The 20,509-nt window shown below is 52.3% G+C and overlaps 1 protein-coding gene across 1 annotated transcript; it reads left to right on the top strand.

Moving 5' to 3' along the window:
• Positions 1-1,101: 1,101 nt before the first annotated feature.
• On the top strand, positions 1,102-19,809 carry RFC2 (replication factor C subunit 2). Its single transcript, XM_026515968.4, has 11 exons — positions 1,102-1,271; positions 3,813-3,882; positions 6,066-6,107; positions 6,385-6,491; positions 10,020-10,121; positions 10,671-10,771; positions 13,390-13,547; positions 13,773-13,838; positions 15,911-15,991; positions 17,535-17,648; positions 19,446-19,809. The coding sequence occupies exons 1-11, from the start codon at positions 1,117-1,119 to the stop codon at positions 19,554-19,556; spliced, it is 1,107 nt and encodes a 368-aa protein (XP_026371753.1). The 5' UTR covers positions 1,102-1,116; the 3' UTR covers positions 19,557-19,809.
• Positions 19,810-20,509: the final 700 nt, after the last annotated feature.

Here is a 20,509-nt window from a genome sequence, read left to right on the forward strand (position 1 = left end):
TTGCTGAAAGCAACCCAGTTCCTCACAGCTGACCTAAACTGTTCTGGAAACATGGATCCTCACTGTTCATTAAAGACACTCAAACGGAATATTTACAGAGCGCCTTGTGCTAAGCAATTAGGGATAGAGGTTAACGGGTCCCAATTCTTACCTTCGATTTGGACACGAAAACCAGTTTTTATCCCGAAATTATGATGCATTATGGTAAATGCGATACAACAGGATTTTATGCAAACTGCTTTGCAGCCTGGGTGGGGGGGGATGAATCTTGGCTTCACCACTTACAGCCTAAATGACACCGGATACATGATTCAATCATTCTCAAGCCTGTTTCTGCCGATAATCATGAGTGTCCGCCTCAGGTCTAGTGCACAGTAAATGACAGTCATTGTTCATTATTTTTATTTATTATTCATCATTATTAGGACATTTGGGCTATGCAAGGAAAGATTAGTTCAGTAAGGAGAAAACCCGCCCAAAACAATGCTCAAAGCACTTGTCAATATGGAGTACCTGTCTTTCTGGAACGAAACCAAGTCACATCTTACAGAGGGACAGTTGCCTCCCCTGCCCAACCGGAGTAATTCCCACTCTACAGCATCGTGAGAACTCCCTGACCGCAAGCACCAAGTTGCAGGGCGCAGGAGCCCACCCCATGGGAATCGGCGCTTCCGCTTCCATCCGGACACCTGAGCAATCCGGACAACTGGGCACGGTCAGGTCCCAGATGTCACCGCCCACACGTCAGTCCCTGTCCGAGTCCGCCGTTGGCCCCGCACCAGGGCGGTGGCGGGATGCCCCTACCCCCAGTCCAAGGGCTGCCCGGGCGCCGCCGCCGCTGCAGACCCGCCGCGCCGAGAGAGCCTCCCACACAAATCACACAAAGACGAAAACCGCCGAACGTCCCTTCCTGGAGCGACCTGCCTTCTCGGAAGTCGATGCGGTCAGGTCTCGCCTTTCTCTCGCTGGCCGGCTGGACGCCAGCCCTTCCACGGCCACCGGCGTCCCCCAGCCCCTGGCCCGGCCGGTGCTCTGTGCGCAGGCGCGAAAGGGGGCTAGCCCGCCGCTTCCGCTTACGCCCGGCGTCCCCCCGGTGCTAGGGGCGGGGTCTGCGTGATGGCGTCACAGGCCGGGGCCTCCGGCGCGGGAAGAGGCGGCGGGAGAATGGAGGTGTTGGAGAGCGGCGGAGGCGCGGGCGAGCGCGGGGCCCAGGAACCTGCCCCCTCCTCCAACAAGGTCCCGGGCAGCGCCGGCCACTACGAGCTGCCGTGGTGAGGGCCCAGACCATGAATGATGGGTGCTTTGGACGTGTGGGTGGGCGAGTTGGCGGGCCGTGTCCCGGAGGAACCTAGGGACGGGAGCTCGTTCTAGGGGGTCCTTAGAGGAGCAGGAGGCCCCGGGGTGGCATCCAGTAGATTAGTATTTGGAGAGGGCGAGGGACGCGCGTCGTTGACCCCACCTGGGCTCAAGAGTAGCGGGTCTGAACTCTGGAAGCGGGATCTTGGACAGAGCAGTGCTAATTGTGATCATAGCTGCCCCCTGTGGCCACCCACTCAGCGCCTGGCGCTGTGCCTGGGGCTACTCTGATGGCGCGAAGCGTCGGATGCAGGATCAGAACTCGGGGTTGTGTGCAGAAGGCGCATCCTGGGTAGCTGAGAGGAGCTGGTGACATGGAAAGTCACCTGCCGCGGGCACAGCTGTGGTGTGGGCGATCCGCTCCGGCCGCACTCCCTCTGCGCGGGTGATGGTTTACTCTCCGTCCTGCGCGCATGCTCGTCCCTCCAGCCCACCCTTCTGAACAGATACCTAAATGGAGCGTAGTACAGCTTACTGGAATGTCCACAGCAGCGCTGTTCGGTCCCCCAGCCGTTAGCCACTTGAGTCCATTGACAGCCCTGGCAATGAGGCTGGTCCCAATTGAGATGGGCTGTAAGTGTACAAAATACACCGGATTTCCAGGACTTAGTGTAAAAAAAATCTCATTATTAATGATAATCTTTCAAATATATTAGGTTCAATAAATTATTAGTAAAATGAACTTTCACCTATTTTCTTTGTACTTTTTTTTTCAAAACATTTTTACTCATTTATTTGACAGAGCATGTGCACATGAACGGTGTGGGGGGTGCTCAATCCCAGGACCCTGAGATTATAACCTGAGCCGAAGGTAGATGCCTAACGGACTGAGCCACCCAGGCGCCCTTCTTTTTACTTTGTAATGTGGCCACCAGCAAGTGTAAAATTACATATGTGGCGTGAGTTACGTGTGACACGACTTTAAATGCTTAGGATATTTCATTATACAAAACACACTCTGCTGTTGTGAGCTTCCATTTGATAGGGAGAGAATAAGGAATAAACCAGTAGATAGGTAGCATATTTGATCATGACAGGTGGCGTGGGGTAAATGACTCTGGTGTTCAGGGAAGGCCTTTGATGAGATGATATTCCAGCAAAGATGGGGACTCAGGGAGTGAGCCAAGTGGCAATGTGTAGAAAGCTTTCAGGCAGGGGGAGCCCCTATGGAGGCCCTGAAGGAGGCGCTTGTTGGCCATGTTCACAGTCTAGCTCAAATGTCAGCACCTGACATTCCTATGCGCTGATTCCACAGCTCTTGGTTTATATAAGCAGTTGAGCATCGTAGGAGGATTTGCTAAGCTCTCTGCTTGCTGATAGGGAAGGCCTTCAGAGCAAGAACCATGTCTTGCTCATTTCTGTACCTTCCACTTTCCTCCCGCTAAGATCTGGAACTCCGTATACAGTGCTCGGCACCGGGGGAGGACTGAGTATGAACAAGAAACAAGTAGCGCCAAACATGCTCCATCTGCTGGTCTTGGAGGAGAGCTCTTTATTTACTGTAGTATGTGGCAAACAAGCTTCTTTGCACGCGGCTGCTTCTGGAGCGGAACGGTCCCTGTAGGGAGTGCAAGCTGAGGGTAGATCAGGGAGTATAGAAAAGGGCAGAGGAAGTGCTGATGGTCAAATCATGGCAAACCTATTGCCACTTCTGTTCTCAGAGCTAAAGAATTTGCTCATAGCATCGCTTGCTTATTCATTTAAAAAGAGAGAAGTATTGGCGCGCTTGGGTGGCCCAGTCAATTGAGCGTCCGACTCTTGGTTTTGGCTCAGGTCGCGCTCTTAGGATCATAGGATGGAGCCCCGCGTTGGGCTCTACGCTCAGCGGGGAGTCTGCTTAAAGGTTCTCTCCCTCTGCCCCTCCCCCTACTCATATGTTTGTGCACGCATGCTCTCTCTAAAATAAATAAATGTTTGAAAGAGAGAGAGCGAGAGCAGTATTGATCTGAGTAAGCCACTAGCCCGTCCACTTCCCATAGCCTCATAGGATCATAGGGCAGGCCTGTGGCTTCTGTCTAGCCAGCCCTGCTGTGCACCTGGCACCAGTCTGCAGAAACTGGTAGGTAAGGGATAAGAAGGGGGCACGGTGGCACCCGTTGTCTGTCAGATCAGATGATGTCAGTGGCTCATGTACCAAGCTTCTGTTGTGACGGGCAGGCTGTGCTGCCGCCCAGTGTCACAGCGCTCCAGATGGCCTGCTCTGGCCCCTCTCCAGCAACAACAGGTGCGTCTCTGCTGTGGCAGGTTTAAAGCTTTGGTGTGCAATTCTTAGGCACTTAATTTTTCAAATGGCGCTTGGGTTCCCCCTTTGAATTTCAAACCTACAACATTTATTATGTTTAAATTGCATGTATATAATTTTCTGACAGAGCTCTCGGGATTGCCCTTTAGGGTTTGCTCCTTGGACAGCGTGCAAATAGTCACGTCACCATCTTTATGTGCTTTCTTAAAAACAGGGTTGAAAAATACAGGCCAGTAAAGTTGAATGAAATTGTCGGGAATGAAGACACGGTAAGCAGACTGGAGGTGAGTGAGTTTTTTCTAAGAGATAATCTTAGGTCACGTCATTGTGGTTTTGACAAGCTCGAGGGAGGCATTCGGAGGAAGACTGCCCAGATAGTGAGGGGTGGGGCGAGCCACGAATCCAGAAGAATTGAGGGATTGAGGGCCAGTCGGTTTGGAGAAGACTAGAAACCGCAGTAGCTCATTCCACATGTTTGAGGCACTGGCTTATTGACAAGGGGTTCTCCGACCTATGCTTCTAGAGCCGGGATGGCAAACTTTTTCCATAAAGGCCGACGAGTAGATATTTTAGCCTTTGCAGACCCTATAATGTCTTTGTCCAATATGCTTAATTTTTTAAACAATCCTTTAAAAACATAAGAATCATTCTCAGCTAGGGGGCTTATAAAAACAGGCCCAGGCCCTGGGGCACCTGGGTTGTCCATTCGATTGAGCGTCCGACTCGGTTTCGGCTCAGGTCATGATCTCAGGGTCGTGGGAAGTCTGCTTGGGATTTTCTCCCTCTCCCTCCACCCCTCCCACTTGTGCTCACTCTCTCCCCCTCTTAAATAAATAAATAAATCTTAAAAAAAATAAACAGGCCTCAGGCTGGATGACCCCCTACTTCCCGCCAACACCCTTCCCCCATGGTTTGCCGACCCCTGCCTAGAGGGGACTGAGTGACAGGGCACAGCTGACACTAGGACAGAAGTCAGCAGAGGTGCACGCCGTACGGCAAGCGGTGAAATCCTAGCCCTAGAGGTCTTTAGGCGGAATCTAGAAGCCCGGCTATTTGAGACATGACGGAGGCAGTCTCTGCAGTAATGGGGACTTAGACTCTGACAGCGACCACGGTGTTTGTTTATTTTACAAACGAGTTCATTTTACAAATATTTGCGGGCCAGATATGGCACGGTGTTAGGAGCTGTTGATATAATGGTGAGCAAAATAGACACGCCCCCTGCCAGTGTGGGATTGGGCCAAAGTCAACGGGTAATGTGATGAGTGCTCAGCCGTTAACGTGCTCACAGTATCTTAGTTCTCAAATGGAAGAAGGGACAGCAAAGCTAAGGAAGTGGGAGTTAGCTAGACTTGGGGGGGAAGGCAGCAGGAATAGCATGTGCCAAGGCCCGGAGGTGAGAGGGCTTAGCTTGTTGGGGGGTTGGGGTGGTGGTGCCATCTGACTGGAATACAGAGTAGAGCTTTCCAGACATTAATGGGTGTATGAATTGCCCGGGAATCTTGTTAAAAATGCAGATCCTGATCCAGGGAGTGGGGCCAGAGAGTCTGCATTTCTGACTCATTTCCGGGGGGATGCTGATGCTGCGGGTCCATGGAGCCCACCGAGTAACAAGGCTGTACAGTGTGTGTATTGGGGTGTGTGAGAAATGAGCTGGTGAGGTGGGCAGTGTATAAGAGCTGGGGCTCACAGGGCAGGAAGGGGTCATCCAAGGGCTTCGTCAGGCGCAAATGTTTTAATAGATAGGTGTTCTAGAAAGTTGGTTGTGGTTATAGTAGGGAAAATGCATGGGTGTGGGGCAGGATTAGAGGCCAGGAGACCAGTTAATGGCCAGTTAAAAGTCATCCAGGCGAGAAATAATGGACGAAGGAAGTGGCGGCGGAGCTGAAGAGAAAGACACAGAGATAAAGGAGAAGGAACAGCCAAGGGGCGCCTGGGGGGCTCAGTCGTGAGGCATCTGCCTTCAGCTCAGGTCATGATCCCGGGGTCTTGGGATTGAGCCCCGCATCGGGCTCTCTGCTCAGCGGGAGGCCTGCTTCTCCCTCTCCCACTCCCCCTGCTGGTGTTCCCTCTCTCGCTGTGTCTCTCTCTGTCCAATAAATAAATAAAATCTTAAAAAAAAAAGAAGAAGAAGAAGAAGGAACAGCCAAGCCTCTGTAATTCAGGCGCTGTGTGGGGCAAGGGGAGTGGGGGAGGCCCAGTTAAAGATGACTGTGACCTCCAGGTTCCCGGCGTGGGCAGTAGGGTTGATAGCATTGAGGGCCCATTTGAGGGGAAGCACGGGTGGGGCCTTGGGTATGAGGGGGAAATGAAAAATTCGGATGGGAATATACGGAGGTGAGAGTTCTGTGGGGCATTCTCATGGAGAACGCTGTGGCCACGTCACCATACGGGCCTGTGTGGCTGGGGAGGCTTGGCGCCTCGGGTCTGCAGATGAACCAGTTCTGACACCCATTTCTTCCTTCAGGTCTTTGCAAGAGAAGGGAACGTGCCCAATATTATCATTGCCGTAAGTACCCGGTCCTGGCCCTGCTGGAGGCCTTGGAGTCTCACTTTCCCTCTAAGAGCTGAAGTGCACAGAGCTGCCTCGTCAGAGAGGCCCACGGCCACCAGAGCCTTTGCCGTTCCCCTTGGCAGAGGGAAGCACTCCACCCCAGTTGGTCAGGAGGCCTGAGGGTGGGTGGCTATGTTGATTCGCCGTGTGCTGTGGCTTGGGGAGGAGGTTCGAAGGGGAGCTAAGGCAAGCTCATTCTGTCGGCCTCAAGCCCTTGCGGTCCCCTCCCTAGGGCCCCCCAGGAACGGGCAAGACGACAAGCATCCTGTGTTTGGCGCGTGCCCTGCTGGGCCCAGCATTCAAGGACGCTGTTCTGGAGCTCAATGCCTCCAATGACAGGTACACCTGGAAGTTCAGACTGCGAGAAGGGTGGCGAGTGTTTGAAGTTTGTGTTGTCATAGAAACCGCCTTTTTGCCGTTCTGTGTTGTACTTGGTTTGTCTGGCCGGCTCTGTGTTTTCCTTTGATCCTTCCCCATGAACGAGAACAGGCGTCACTTGCCTGTCCGAATGGCATCGTAAGCACCGACTTGCTGGTTTACTTTTTTTTTTTTTTAGTGAAAGCTTTTTGTTTGTTTTTTAAGATTTATTTATTTCTTTTGGAGAGAGAGAGAAGCGCACACGTGCGTGCAGGAGAGAGGCAGAGGGAGAGAGAATCTTTTCTTTTTTCTTTTTTAAGATTTTATATATTTGACAGAGAGAGACACAGCGAGAGAGGGAACACAAGTAGGGGGAGTGGGAGAGGAAGAAGCAGGCTTCCCGCTGAGCAGGGAGCCTGATGCGGGGCTCGATCCCAGGATCCTGGGATCATGACCCGAGCCGAAGCCAAGAGTCGGACACTCACCTGACTGTACCACCCAGGCGCCCCCTTTAATGAAAGTTTTAAAAATTATTTTTAGGGGCGCCTGGGTGGCTCAGTCGTTAAAGTGTCTGCCTTTTGCTCAGGGCCTGATCCCAGGGTCCTGGGATCGAGCCCGGCATTGGGCTCCCTGCTCTGCTGGGAGCCTGCTTCTTCCTCTCCCACTCCCCCTGCTTGTGTTCCCTCTCTCGTTGGCTGTCTCTCTCTCTCTGTCAAATAAATAAATAAAATCTTATAAATGAATGAATGATTATTTTTAATTGTGGCAAATACCCATACCATAAAATGTACCGTCTTCCGGCATTTTTAAGTGCACCGCCCAGCGCTGTTACGTGCCCTCCCATTGCTGTGCAACCGTCCCCAGAACCCACTTCATTTGCAGAACTGAAACTGCATATCCATGAAACAATAACTTTCTGTTTCCCCCTGTCCCCCAGCCCCGGCAACCACCATCCTGCTTTCTGTCTCTCTGAATCTGACTCCTCTGGGGACCTCATCTAAGTGGAACCATCCAGTCTTTGTCATTCTGTAACTGGCCTACCTCACGGCAGCATAACGCCCTCAGGGTTGTTCGAGTTGGAGCAGGTGTCAGAGTGCCCTTCCTTTCTGAGGCTGAATCGTGTCCCACCGCGTGGACAGACCACCACCGTTTGCTTATCTAGTCATCTGTTTGGGACACTCGCGTTGCTTTCATCTTTCTGCTGCCATGAATCATGAATAATGCTCGTGTGAACGGGGCCGTACACATAGCTCTTTGAGACCCTGCTTCACGTATCTCGGACCCATACTCGGGAATGGGATGGCTGGATTGTTTCCGGTAATTCTGTTTAATTTTCTGAGGAAGCGCCCGCCGTCTTCCACGGCGGCTGTGTCACTTGATGGGTGCACCAGTGCGCGATTTCGCCACTTCCGCACTGACACTCGTTTTCTGTGTTTGCTGGCGATGGGGGTCATCCCGATGGGCAGGAGGTGCTGGTCCCTCTTCAGATAAAACCACTAGGGGATTAGGAAACGAGGAACCGTCGAATAAAATGCCTGCAGGGTCTGCCTTTGAGGACGTGGTCCTCGGCGCCTTCATCTTTTCCTGGTTTTGAAGAGCCACACGTCCCTGAAATAGTGCCCTTCGTGGGCAACAAACTGCCCGTCCGCTGTCATGAACGAGCCTGATTCCAGATGTCCGACACAAATAGGTTCTAGCTTATCGTTACTTCTTGTTCTACTCACACTTGACTCATTGGACTCCCTGGTTTATTTGAGAGAGAGAGAGTGAGCGCGAGCGTGTGCGCAGACCAACACACAAGATAGCAGCAGAGGGAGACGGATAAGCAGACGCCAGGCCGAGCGTGGATCTGGCTGAGCAGCTCGATCTTATGACCCCGAGATCAGGACCCGAGCCAGAATCAAGACTCAAACGCTCAAGCAGCTGAGCCACCCAGGCGCCCCCCCCCCTTTTTTTTGAAGAGGCGAGAGGAGGGGCAGAGGGAGAGAGAGAATCTTAAGCAGGCTCCACGCCCAGTGCGGAGCCCGACCTGGGGCTCGATCTCACCACCCTGAGATCATGACCTGAGCCAAAATCAAGAGTCAGAGTCTCAACCGACTGAGCCCCCCAGGAGCCCCCAAATTCACTACTTTTGAAAACTGCGGTGGCTCATAATTTTGAGAGAATGGCCCCTAACAGTAAAATAGTCCCAACTTTAGATTGATGAACACCCATTAGAGTGATCAATACGATGGTTTTTTCTTCCATCTGTTTCCTGCTAGTCCCCTTTGTATAAAATACCTGCCTTCAGCTTCTGATCACTGCCAACTACCCTGTGGAGGTTGGTGGGCAAGCAGGCATCTTAAAAGATGGGAGAATATTGTCACATGACCTTTTAGCAAAACAGGATGGTCCACATTCTTGTCAGAAGGTATTGGGGAATGAAGTCCTTCCTTTTGAGTGACCAACTGGATGAAAATATGTCTATTTTTTATCCTTAGATATATATTGTTCACTCCGTGGTGCTAAAGTTGGAGAAAATGCACCCATGATTTTGGCATCGGAGGACCCCGTAGCCTGAGATAGTCTGACTGTGGTCGGTTTCACAGTCCTCATTAGCGTCCGAAGTGCTGCTCTTTGCCTCTCTCTTTTCCTTTTTCTTTTCTTTCTTTCTTTTCTTTTCTTTAGGATTTTTATTTATTCATTTGGCAGAGAGAGAGAGCACAAGCACGGTGAGTGGTAGGCAGAGGGAGAGGGAGAAGCAGGCTCCCCATGACCTGAGCCGAAGGCAGTTGCTTAACCGACTGAGCCACCCAGGCGTTCCGATGTCTGGTCATTTCCTGATTTGCCTAATAATATGGAATGTTCTCATTTGTTTTCATCTTTTGTTACTGGAAAATGAAAAAGTCTTGAATTTTCAGCTGTGGTTGATGAATGCTTTAAAAAACAACAAAGATGGAGTACTTAAACTTCTTTTTTATCTTCTAGAAAGAGAATGCAGTGCCGTCTAGTGACACAAAGCATTGTAGGATGGGGCAGTAGGGACAGTTTTCCCTCCTACCACACCATCCTAGGCAAGTGCAACAGTCTTGCATTTTCTTAAGCCTTTAATCTTTTTTTTTTTATCTTTTTTTTCCTGCAAAGTTGGGAATAATTGATAAGGAACAAGTAAATAGTCACTAGGATGATGACATGGCCATTTCGTTTCAAGATACAGGAAGAATAAGGTCACTGAGCCCTCAGGCTGTATCTCAGATTATCACAGGGTCCAGTGAACTCGCAGGGTAACTGCAAGATAAGATGACTCTCGTGCTATCAAAAGGAAAAAGTAAATATTCTCTTTGTTTTCTGGAGGACCTCCAAGAGGGAATGAAAGTAATGCGACGTTGATCCTTACACATAGTTAGAATCGCCCTGAAAACTGAAACACTGGAGCTGTGTGCATGGTGGTGTTCCGGGGGTTAGAAGCCCCCTGAAGGGACGTGGGTCTGTGTGGGAACGTGACAGTACAGTGATGCCTTGTTGTTCCAGGGGCATCGATGTGGTGAGGAACAAAATCAAAATGTTTGCCCAGCAGAAGGTCACCCTTCCCAAAGGGCGTCACAAGATCATCATTCTGGATGAAGCAGACAGGTAGACGCTTTGCCAAGTACACACTGACCTCGATTTCTCAGTCCCTCATCAGGCGTTATTGAAGCAGGAGGAAAGCTCTCTCCGCTCTGCACTCTCTCAGCAGACCGGCTTATCACATCTTCCAAAAGCAATTGAATAGGGACCTGAGCCTTACGCCTTATCTTTCTTAAGTAACTTACAAACATTTGTCAAGGACGATGCCGGTTAATGGGTTCGTTCCAGCTTCCTGTGAATGATTTAAATGATAGCTCTTTTTATTGTGGCGAAATACACCTGACATAAAATTTACCATTTTAGCTATTTTTTTAAAAAGATTTTATTTATTAGCGAGAGAGGGAAGGAGGGAAGGAGGGAGTGCGGGGAGGGGCAGAGTGAGAGGGAGAAGCAGACTCCCCACTGATCAGGGAACCCCATGGATGCAGGACTCCATCCCAGGACCCCAGGACCCTGACCTGGACTTGAGGGTGCCCAGGCTCTCTAGGGAGGGGTTTGTGTCCAGTGGGCCCTGGGTCCCAGTTGCAAACTGCTCTCGTGTGTTTTTCTTCTCAGCATGACTGATGGTGCCCAGCAAGCCTTGAGGAGAACCATGGAGATCTACTCCAAAACGACTCGCTTTGCTCTTGCTTGTAATGCTTCAGATAAAATCATAGGTGAGGGTCAGTTGTGGGTGGCCTGGGGTCCACCCGTGGTGCTCACATTGGCTCTTTAACACCAGAAGAGTACGGGCTTTTTGATTGGCTGCCACGGGCTGAGCACTGCAGAATCAACTTTTCCATTTAATCTTATGTAATTCAGCGTGAGGGTAGTCTTGGCTCCACATTAGCGAGAAGCAAACTGGAGCTCAGAGAGGTTGAGTAGTTTGCCCGGAGTCACACAGCACGCAGAAGAGCTGGGACTGGAACCCCGTCTGTCGGATCTTGCACCCTCGCAGGCTGTCCTGTGTACAGAGTCATGGTCACTGCCCTGCTCCCGACGTGCTCCTGCACCTTCTGTGTGCTCGGGCACTTGGCACACACCCCGTCTGTGCACGGGGCTTTGTCATCACCAGGGACTGCCTCCCCTGTGCAAGCTCACCCATCAGTGCGCTCTGACCCGGTGCCTGTCCCTCCCTCCCCTGAAGTCTGTCTGCTTCCTCACTCCTTTGCCCCCCTCCCATCTCAGCTTCCTGCTGGTGGCACTTTCTTCCCTTTGCGATACCCACGGCAGACTCACTCCCGCTTTGGTTCTCTCTCTCACCATTTCTCACCCCTCTCTTGGTCACGTCCACCCTGCTAACCCCCAGCCGGTGTGAGCTCAGCCCCCGGACTCGCCCTTCTGCACCCAGGCCACGGCTCGCAGCTGCAGACTAGCGTGTGGCCAGCCACACTGTGCTGCACGCACAGTCCCGGTTCCCAGCCTCGGCGGGCCTGCCGTGGCACCAAGAGCCCTCCGTGTCCTTCCACCTGCCCCAAGTGCTCATTATTTCTTCCTTAACCTGTTCAGCCATCACTCAGCAAACATTTACTCTGTTCTATCGGTGCTGGTGGGGGACATACGGCACTGAATGAGAACATTCTTGACCGTCAAGACGCCACCAGTGTAGTAAGACATCTGTGAGGGCAGGAGTGGCATCATACTTAGAGACCCCCTCCTCAGATGCATTTCGCGCAGGGCTCTGCATCCACGAGTTCGTTCAGTGATTGGACCCAGTAGCAGTGGGCAGAGAAAGCGCTGGCCCTCCCTTATCAATTTTTCTTATCCATACAGCAGCCTGACTTTTTTTTTTTTTAATTTCTAAGGAGCTATAACAGGGAAATGAAATCACTAAAGAAATGTATTTCTTAGTATTAGAGGAAATAGCTCAATACCAAGTTGCTAGTTGATTATTTTGTTTTTTTGGGTTTCTTTTTTTTTTTTAAGATTTTATTTATTTATTTGACAGAGAGAGAGACAGCCAGCGAGAGAGGGAACACAAGCAGGGGGAGTGGGAGAGGAAGAAGTGGGCTCATAGCAGAGCAGGGAGCCCGACGTGGGGCTCGATCCCAGGACCCTGGGCTGAAGGCAGACGCTTAATGACTGAGCCACCCAGGCGCCCCGCTAGTTGATTTTTTCCTTTTTTAAAGATCATATTTTTGAGTCATCTCACACCCAGTGGGGCTCAAACTCAGAACCCTGAGATCAGATCAGGAGTCCTAGGCTTGACCGACTGGGCCAGCCGGGCGCCTGCTGCATAGTTGGTTTTGAAACTCTTCATCACAGAACCTCGGTTCGGGTCCTGGCCTCACTGCAGTGGAGAGAGAGACACACGGGCTCTGAGGAAGGCCCTGCTGCCTTATTCTGACGTGTATTTAAATCCTCTGAACTCTGGGGCGCCAGGCTGGCTCAGTCAGAAGAGCACGTGACTCCATCTTGGCGTTGAGTTCGAACCCCATGTTGGGTGTAGAGACTACTTTAAAAAAATAGTAATAATAAATTCTGCAAACTCAGCTTTCGGTTCTCCGCACAAGAGAAAAATCTGCTAAAGGAAACTTCTAGTGTAGCTGAAATATTAATTGCTTTTAAATATGAACTAATCGAACTCATCGCTCTTCCTCTTATCTGTGCTGATAAGCCATATATGTAATTAAGATTCTGTGGTGGAGATTCCTGATTTCAGATAAGTTGAAATGGACCGACTCTTAGGACTCCCAGGTTTCTTTAATGCACGTAAGCTTCCAGAAGTGCATTCCTTAGAGGATGGAACACAGACTAGATGGGGGCGTGGAGATCGTGGAGAAGCTGTTGTCACAGTCTAAAGCTTGGGTCAGGGGCAGCTTCCAGAATCTGCATCCGTGTTTCTAGTGGCTCTCTGCCCTGTCTGTGGTCAGAATCTCCTGTGGAGACTTAGAGAAACCACGGCCATGTTCTGTGCTCACCCGGGACCAGCCGGGTGGGGACACGCAGCATACAGTGACTGGGACCCCAGCACTGACTCACCTGCGGGCTGTGGCATATGGGTGTCTCTGTCCTGGAGGCTCTTTTTCCCTTCTGGAAGCCAAGGCTAGCCAAGGCCATTGGGGCAGTGCTGGGGAGATCTCTGGTTGCTGCTTCGTGGTTAATGCTTTGAAACCTAGCCCCATTCCGCAGCCGGTGGAGAGCACCGGCTGGGGAGGGAGAGCGTTGGCCACAGGGTGGCTGGTGCATGTCCCACGCATTGGCTTCCTAGCACCTGGGGCTGTCGGGGGTCGTCGAGGGGCTATCGGGGATGCGCCAGCCTCTGCGGGGAGCCTCACCCTTCTGTCCCCGTCAGAGCCCATTCAGTCCCGCTGCGCAGTCCTCCGCTACACGAAACTGAGCGACGCCCAGGTCCTCGCCCGGCTGCTGACGGTGCTGGAGCAGGAGAAGGTGCCCTACACGGATGACGGCCTGGAAGCCGTCATCTTCACGGCGCAGGGAGACATGAGGCAGGTGCGCGTCGTCGGGGCCCCTCGGGCGCCCACCTCCTGGGTCCTGTGCACCTCGTTCTGGGGGGAAAGCCAGGAGTGGCCACTGCTCAGAGGCCGGGGACCCCGCTCATTGGGGCCTTGGGCTGGCTGAGGGCAGACCCGGGAGGAGGGGACTCTGCTGGGACTCGGGTGGGGGGGGTGGTCCAGGACTGAAGATAGCCCCCGCTGCGCCCTCGTTCCTCCACAGGCGCTGAACAACGTGCAGTCGACTTTCTCGGGGTTCGGCTTTATTAACAGCGAGAACGTGTTCAAGGTACAGGCGTCGCTGGGGCTCCGGGTGGTTCTGCAAAGCGGTGTTGGCGCTGGGGACCCCCCCGCACTGACCCTGCCGCGGTGCTGGGGCCCCCGTGCGTGCCCCGCTGCCCGGTCATGAGGGTCTCGGGAGCGCCCCCGTGTGTGGGGAAGTGGAAGTGCACACCCCAAGGGGCCTCGCACCCAGGGTTTCTCAGGTCTGGTGGTGAGGACACAGGCTTCCCGCCGCCCCCGGGATTGTCCCACGGCTGGAAGGCGGGAGGGGGTGCTGAGCACCTGCTCCCCGCCTTCCACACCCAGCAAGCTGAAGGACGAAGATCCCCTCTCCCAGGCCGGCCAAGGGAGACGCCCTGGGAATACTTTTGAAAACTGGCTGCCCCATCCTCACAACTTGGCTGTTTTGGAGACCAGTTAGTTTACCCCTCATTTGGGGGTAAGAACTGGGGAGGGCTGGCCATGCGTTCAGACCATAGCTGTTTCTTAGCAAGTTTGTGGGGAAAGACAGCCGTGTTGAAAGCCTGTTTCAACCCTGGTGGTGACTGTGTTGCCAGGGACACTCCGGGAACTTGCGTAGTCTCCTCTCGACAGTTCAGGCTCTGAGCCATCCTGGAGCAGACCTTCCAGGGCTCTGGAAAGCAGGATTTCTGGGGGAGGTTAACTGAGCTGGGAAGAGAGGTTCTAGGGCACGTGGGGCTGGCGGAGAGAGCAGAAGTCTCATTTAGAAGTTGTAAACGGTGGGGGGGGGGGGCGCCTGCGTGGCTCAGTCGGTAGAGTGCTGGCTCTCGATCTCAGGTTTTGATCTCAGAGTTGTGAGTTCGAGCCCAGTGCTGGGCATGGAGACTCTTAAAAAAAAAAAAGTTGTTTTGTTTTGGTTTTGTTTTAAAGATTTAATTTATTTATTGGACGGAGAGAGACAAAGTGAGAGAGGGAACACCAGCAGGGGGACTGGGGGAGGGAGAAGCAGGCTTCCCGCTGAGCAGGGAGCCGGATGCGGGGCTCAACCCCAGGACCCTGGGATCATGACCGGAGCCGAAGGCAGACGCTTAACGACTGAGCCACCCAGGCGCCCCAAAAAAGAAGTTTTAAATGTAGATCCTGAGGTGGAGGGTAGAACGCGGACTCCAGGCCTGTGGGGGGGTGCAGGGGGGCAGCCCCAGGCTCGGGGACACCTGCGCCACCACCCCTAGCCTCCTCTTCACGCTGACACACTGGGTGGGGGGGCTGGCCCTGCAAAGCCAGTTTCTATTCCAGGTGGGAGGCTAGTCCTAGCTCTTTTTTTTTTTTTTTTTTTTTTTTTTAAAGATTTTATTTATTTATTCGACAGAGATAGAGACAGCCAGCGAGAGAGGGAACACTAGCAGGGGGAGTGGGAGAGGAAGAAGCAGGCTCACAGCAGAGGAGCCTTGATGTGGGGCTCGATCCCGTAACGCTGGGATCACGCCCTGAGCCGAAGGCAGACGCTTAACCGCTGTGCCACCCAGGCGCCCCTAGTCCTAGCTCTTAAGTGGATTCTGAGTGGCTCTGGGCAAGCGATCCTCCGAGTGACTTAAAGCGTGTGGCTAACGGCTTTTAATAAAAGACAAAAGAGGGGCGCCTGGGTGGCACAGCGGTTGGGCGTCTGCCTTCGGCTCAGGGCGTGATCCCGGCGTTATGGGATCGAGTCCCATATCAGGCTCCTCCGCTATGAGCCTGCTTCTTCCTCTCCCACACCCCCTGCTTGTGTTCCCTCTCTCGCTGGCTGTCTCTCTGTCGAATGAATAAATAAAATCTTTAAAAAAAAAAAAAATAAATAAAAAATAAAAGACAAAAGATTCCTGTCAGCCGGTGTTCACGCCCCTTGTGCTTGGGCAATCCTTAACCACAGTGTTAGAACTTCCTCCCTGGTGAAGAGGGTTGACACCATACTCTGGTGACTCGTTTGTGAGTGACAGGGGCGTTCCCAAGCCTGGTTCTGTTTGCCAGAGAATTCGATGAGAAAAGCCCGCTGAGAGGTTGGTTACGCGGGGGTGTCAGGGCTCCTCCTCAGGTGGGCCCCCTCAGGCCCTGACAGGTCTCTCCTTCGGGTTTGCTCAGGTCTGCGACGAGCCCCACCCCTTGCTGGTGAAGGAGATGATCCAGCACTGTGTGAACGCCAACATCGATGAGGCCTACAAGGTTTGCGCCCCTCTCCCTCCCTGACTCGGGGGGAGCCTTTGCCTCTTCGGCAGAGCGGAGGGAAGCCTCTCTCTGTGCTGGGGACTTCGCTCACATGCGTTGCTCCCCTCGACTCTTAGAATGAGGCTGGGAGTTGGGTTCATGCCAGAGGAGGACACGGATTCCTTGCTCTAAGTCACACTGTTGACAAGCACTCAACCTGCGATTCAGAGTCCCGTCTTTGTCCCATAATTCTATCCTCCACAAGGGAACTTTGTCCACCCAGGACCTGAGGAGAGACCAGCCCAACTCCTTACGTTTCTGTGCTGCCGTCTGTGTCTGCCAAGGGAGACTGCCCTCCGTCTCCCTGAGGAACATGGGAATGCCATTTGGGACCCAGTGGTCCCTTGTCACCAGGCGCAGCAGGACCCAGGGCTTCCAGCCTCATTACGGAGCCTGGTCCCGTGTGTAGGTTCCAGGGGGTATCATCACGGTTCGGGTGACCCTCAGGTCCGCAAGGGTGGCCATGGTGTGATTGAAGGCCATTGGCCTGATCCCAGCAGGTTTCCCTCCCCCTGCTCCCACCAAACTAGGCCAGAAGTGGACTGGGTTTAGGGCACGGCCAGATGAAACTTGGAACCCGAGGGTGAGGCGGGAAGACCGAGGCAGAGACTCAGGTACGCGGCCCGAAGGCAGCCTTCAGATTGATGAACACAGAGCTTCCGTGCCCCCTGCATCCGCCCCGAGATGCCATGGCAAAGGCGAAACAACTGACCCCAGACCCCGCTGTCTGAGTGGGCTGGGTGGGGTTGGAACCGGGGCCTGGGCTGAGACCTGGTAGGAGGCTGCTTGGGTGGAGAGCTGGTGGAGGCTAGGCCTGCAGGGGGCGCGCTTCGTGCCCGGCCGCACCGCACACAAATGCTTCTGGCTCTTTCCCCTCAGGATGATAAATACAGCTGTTGAGGAGTCTTGGATCAGGACACTACATGGGTGTCGTAGGAGACCATCCAATACAGTTGAAAGATTTTATTTTTATTTATGAGAGGGGGAGAGGGCATGAGTGGGCAGGGGGAGGAGCAGAGGGAGAGGGACTAGCCCGGAGCCTGACATGGTCCTTGGTCTCAGAACCCTGAGATCATGATCTAAGTCACAACCAAGAGTCGGACGCTTAACCGACTGAGCCACCCAGGTGCCCCTACCATGCAATACATTTTAAAACCTTTGCGATATTGGGGCGCCTGACTGGCTCAGCTGGTAGAGCATGTGACTCTTAATCTCAGGATCCTGAGTTCAAGCCCCACGTTGGGCATGGAGCCTACTGCAAAATAAAAAAAACAAATAAATTAAAACATTTGCAATATAATCTCTGCCTGTTGGGAAACTTCAGTGACCCCCCAAGCGGGCTGAAGGCTGTGGCCCCCCTGCGGCCTCGCTGGATGGGGTCTCCGAGGATGATGTGTCCACTTCCTGCTGTGTGACAGGCCCAAGACTGGTATGGCTTCAACCTCATCCCCGCCTCCTCCCCCCACTACCCTTGTCACCCAGCCTGTCTTCCTCTGTCTAGATTCTCGCTCACCTGTGGCATCTTGGCTATTCGCCAGAAGACATCATCGGCAACATCTTTCGAGTGTGTAAAACCTTCCAGATGGCAGAGTACTTGAAACTGGAGTTTATCAAGGTCAGTGAGAGTATAGCAATGGCCCTCCTGGGGAATGCGGGCCATGCTGTGGTCTCTTCGTTTGGCTCCCTGGCCTGGCCCCTGGAAGGTGCTCAGTAAGTGTCCCAACGCCAGATGGTCCCCAGGATGGGAGTTGGTTTAAGCCTGTTCTGCCAGTCAGCGGCCTAGGGTTCCTTAGGGTGGCTCTGTTCCTTCAAGATTTGTTTGTTTGTTTACCCTTAAGGTCAGGTTAATTGAGGTATAATTTACATAGAGTAAAATACAGCCTCTCAGGTGCCTTCTTGTGACAAAGGTGTTCAGTCTCGTAAAGGCCACAAACAAGGTCTGAACAGCTCTGTAATTCCCTCGCCCCCCAAATACATGTGCCCCTTTGTAGTCAGCTCCTCCCCCAGCAGCCAGAAACCACTGCTTTGTTTTCTCGTTGGGGGGACAGAATATTCCAGAAGGTTGTCCTATGGAAATGACAACAGAATCAAGTAGAAGGTAGCCTTTTGAGTCTGGCTTCTTCTGCTTAGCTGAATGCATTTCGGGTTTGTTCACGCTGTTGCATCTGTCGGCAGGTCGTTTCTTCTCATTGCCGAGCAGCAAACCACGGTCTGTGTGTTCACCCCTGAAGGACACCGGGGGTCCGGGTTTTGGTGACCGTCAGTAAGGCCGCTATAAACATTTGCACACGTGAATCGGTGTGAATGTGAATATAAGTTTTTATTTTTCTCGGGCAACTTTCTAGGAAGCGGGATTGCTTGTTCTAATGGTCAGGGTATGTTTAACTTAAGAAGAAACTGCCAGACTGATTTCTGAAGTGGCTGTAGTATTGCACGTTTCTCCCAGCAGTGTGAGAGCATTCCAGCTGCCCCACAGCCTAGCCAGCACTTGGAATGTTTGGTTTATTTTTATTTTTATTTTTTTCAGATTTTTTTTGAGAGAGAGAGAGTGGGGGGGGGAGGGGCAGAGGGAGAGAGAATCTCAAGCAGGACTCCTCACTGAGCGCAGAGCCCTATGCGGGGCTCAATCTCACGATCCTGAGATCAAACGTGAGCCGAGACCAAGAGTCGGGTGCTTAACCCACGGAGCCACCCAGGCGCCCCTCGGTTGACTCTGTTAAAGCCACTCTAGTAGGTGTGTCTTAGCATCTCATCCTGGCTTAACGTGCATTTCCCAACAGTTAATGGCATCGAGCACTTTCTTGTGCTGATTTGCCATCCGTAATCTTTCACGAAGCATCTTGAACGTTCAGATCTACCCATTTCTTCATTGGGTCATTTTCTTCTTATTGAGTTTTGAGACTTATACCCTGGTTTCAAGTCCTTTATCAGATGTGTTTTATTACGTATTTTAATATTTTCTCCAAGCCTGGCTTTTTTTTTTTTTTTTTTTTTTGTATTTTCTTAACAGTACCTTATAGGGAAATAGCCGCATCCTTTTAGAAAAAAATAAACTGAACTTTAAACATAACCCATGACCACTTAAGGGTTAAGTTTGAGTTCATTGCATCAATTTAAAGTAAACCAATAGGGGCGCCTGGGTGGCACAGCGGTTAAGCGTCTGCCTTCGGCTCAGGGTGTTATGGGATCGAGCCCCACATCAGGCTCCTCCGCTATGAGCCTGCTTCTTCCTCTCCCACTCCCCCTGCTTGTGTTCCCTCTCTTGCTGGCTGTCTCCCTCTCTGTCAAATAAATAAATAAAATCTTTAAAAAAAATAAAAATAAAAAAAAATAAAGTAAACCAATAGTTCAAGTTAAAAAACAAAGTCCTCCCTTACTTATTAACCAGAATGACTTGTGCTCTGTTTTTCAGGAAATTGGATACACGCACATGAAAATAGCAGAAGGCGTGAACTCGCTCCTGCAGATGGCAGGGCTCCTGGCCAGGCTGTGTCAGAAGACAATGGCCCCGGTGGCCAGTTAGGGCGGAGAACTTGTTGCTCGGGGTGACGAGGGTCCTGAGAGTCTTCGTCCAGAAGAGACAGGAGTCAGCGCCTTCTGCTTCGGAAAGAAGGCTGCCCTCAACCGTGGCCTTCACGCCGCCTCCACGAATGTCTGCAGTCAGCCTCAGACTCACGGACTCGGTGACCGGGTGGAAGGGCCCGGGAGAACCGCAGGGCTTGGCACCCGATCTGGGCATGTGTGGCATCTTAACTAATAAAAATGCTGTACGGTTTCGTCGGTGCTGAGGTGGCGTCGCCAGGCCGCAAGGAAAACCAGCGTCCCGTCTCTGCGTGTCCCCAGTATCCGACAAGTAGAACAGGTGATGGAGACAGTAGACTGATGAAGCTAATCTCAGTGCTTCTAGAAGCCTGGGGACAGTTCCATGGGGTAAGGGACGGAGACAGACATCTCAGAACAGCCTGGGACCGTGAGGCCTTCAGAGAGGACCGGCAGGAGTCACCGGGGACAGTGGCCATTTCTGTGCAGACCCGTGTGCATGTTGCTTTAGAATTCCCCAGTGAATTTTCTCTTACTTTGTGTGATCGGTCCTTCCCGACAAGGTACTATTTTTTCCCCCATTTTTTTAAATTATAAAAAAATACCAATGTACATAAAAGTAGAAAGAATGAGGGCCACCTGGGTGGCTCAGTCAGGTCAGCGTCCGGCTCTTGGTTTCGGTTCAGGTCATGATCTCAGGGTCCTGGGGATCGAGCCCCACATCGGCCTCCTTGCTCAGGGGGAGCCTGCTTCTCTCTCTCCCTCTGCCCCTCCCCCTGCTCATGCTCACTCACTCTCTCCCTGCCTCTCAAAATCTTACAAAAGGGGGGGTGGAGAAAAATAATTAAGTCCTCAAAAACTGCAAAGTGAGGTTTTAAAAAACATTTTAATATATTTCCTCCATCTCAGTCTTCATTCGGAGCCTCATGATCGCGG

The sequence above is a fragment of the Ursus arctos genome, unplaced genomic scaffold, assembly GCF_023065955.2.
Source record: "Ursus arctos isolate Adak ecotype North America unplaced genomic scaffold, UrsArc2.0 scaffold_2, whole genome shotgun sequence".
Taxonomy (NCBI): domain Eukaryota; kingdom Metazoa; phylum Chordata; class Mammalia; order Carnivora; family Ursidae; genus Ursus; species Ursus arctos.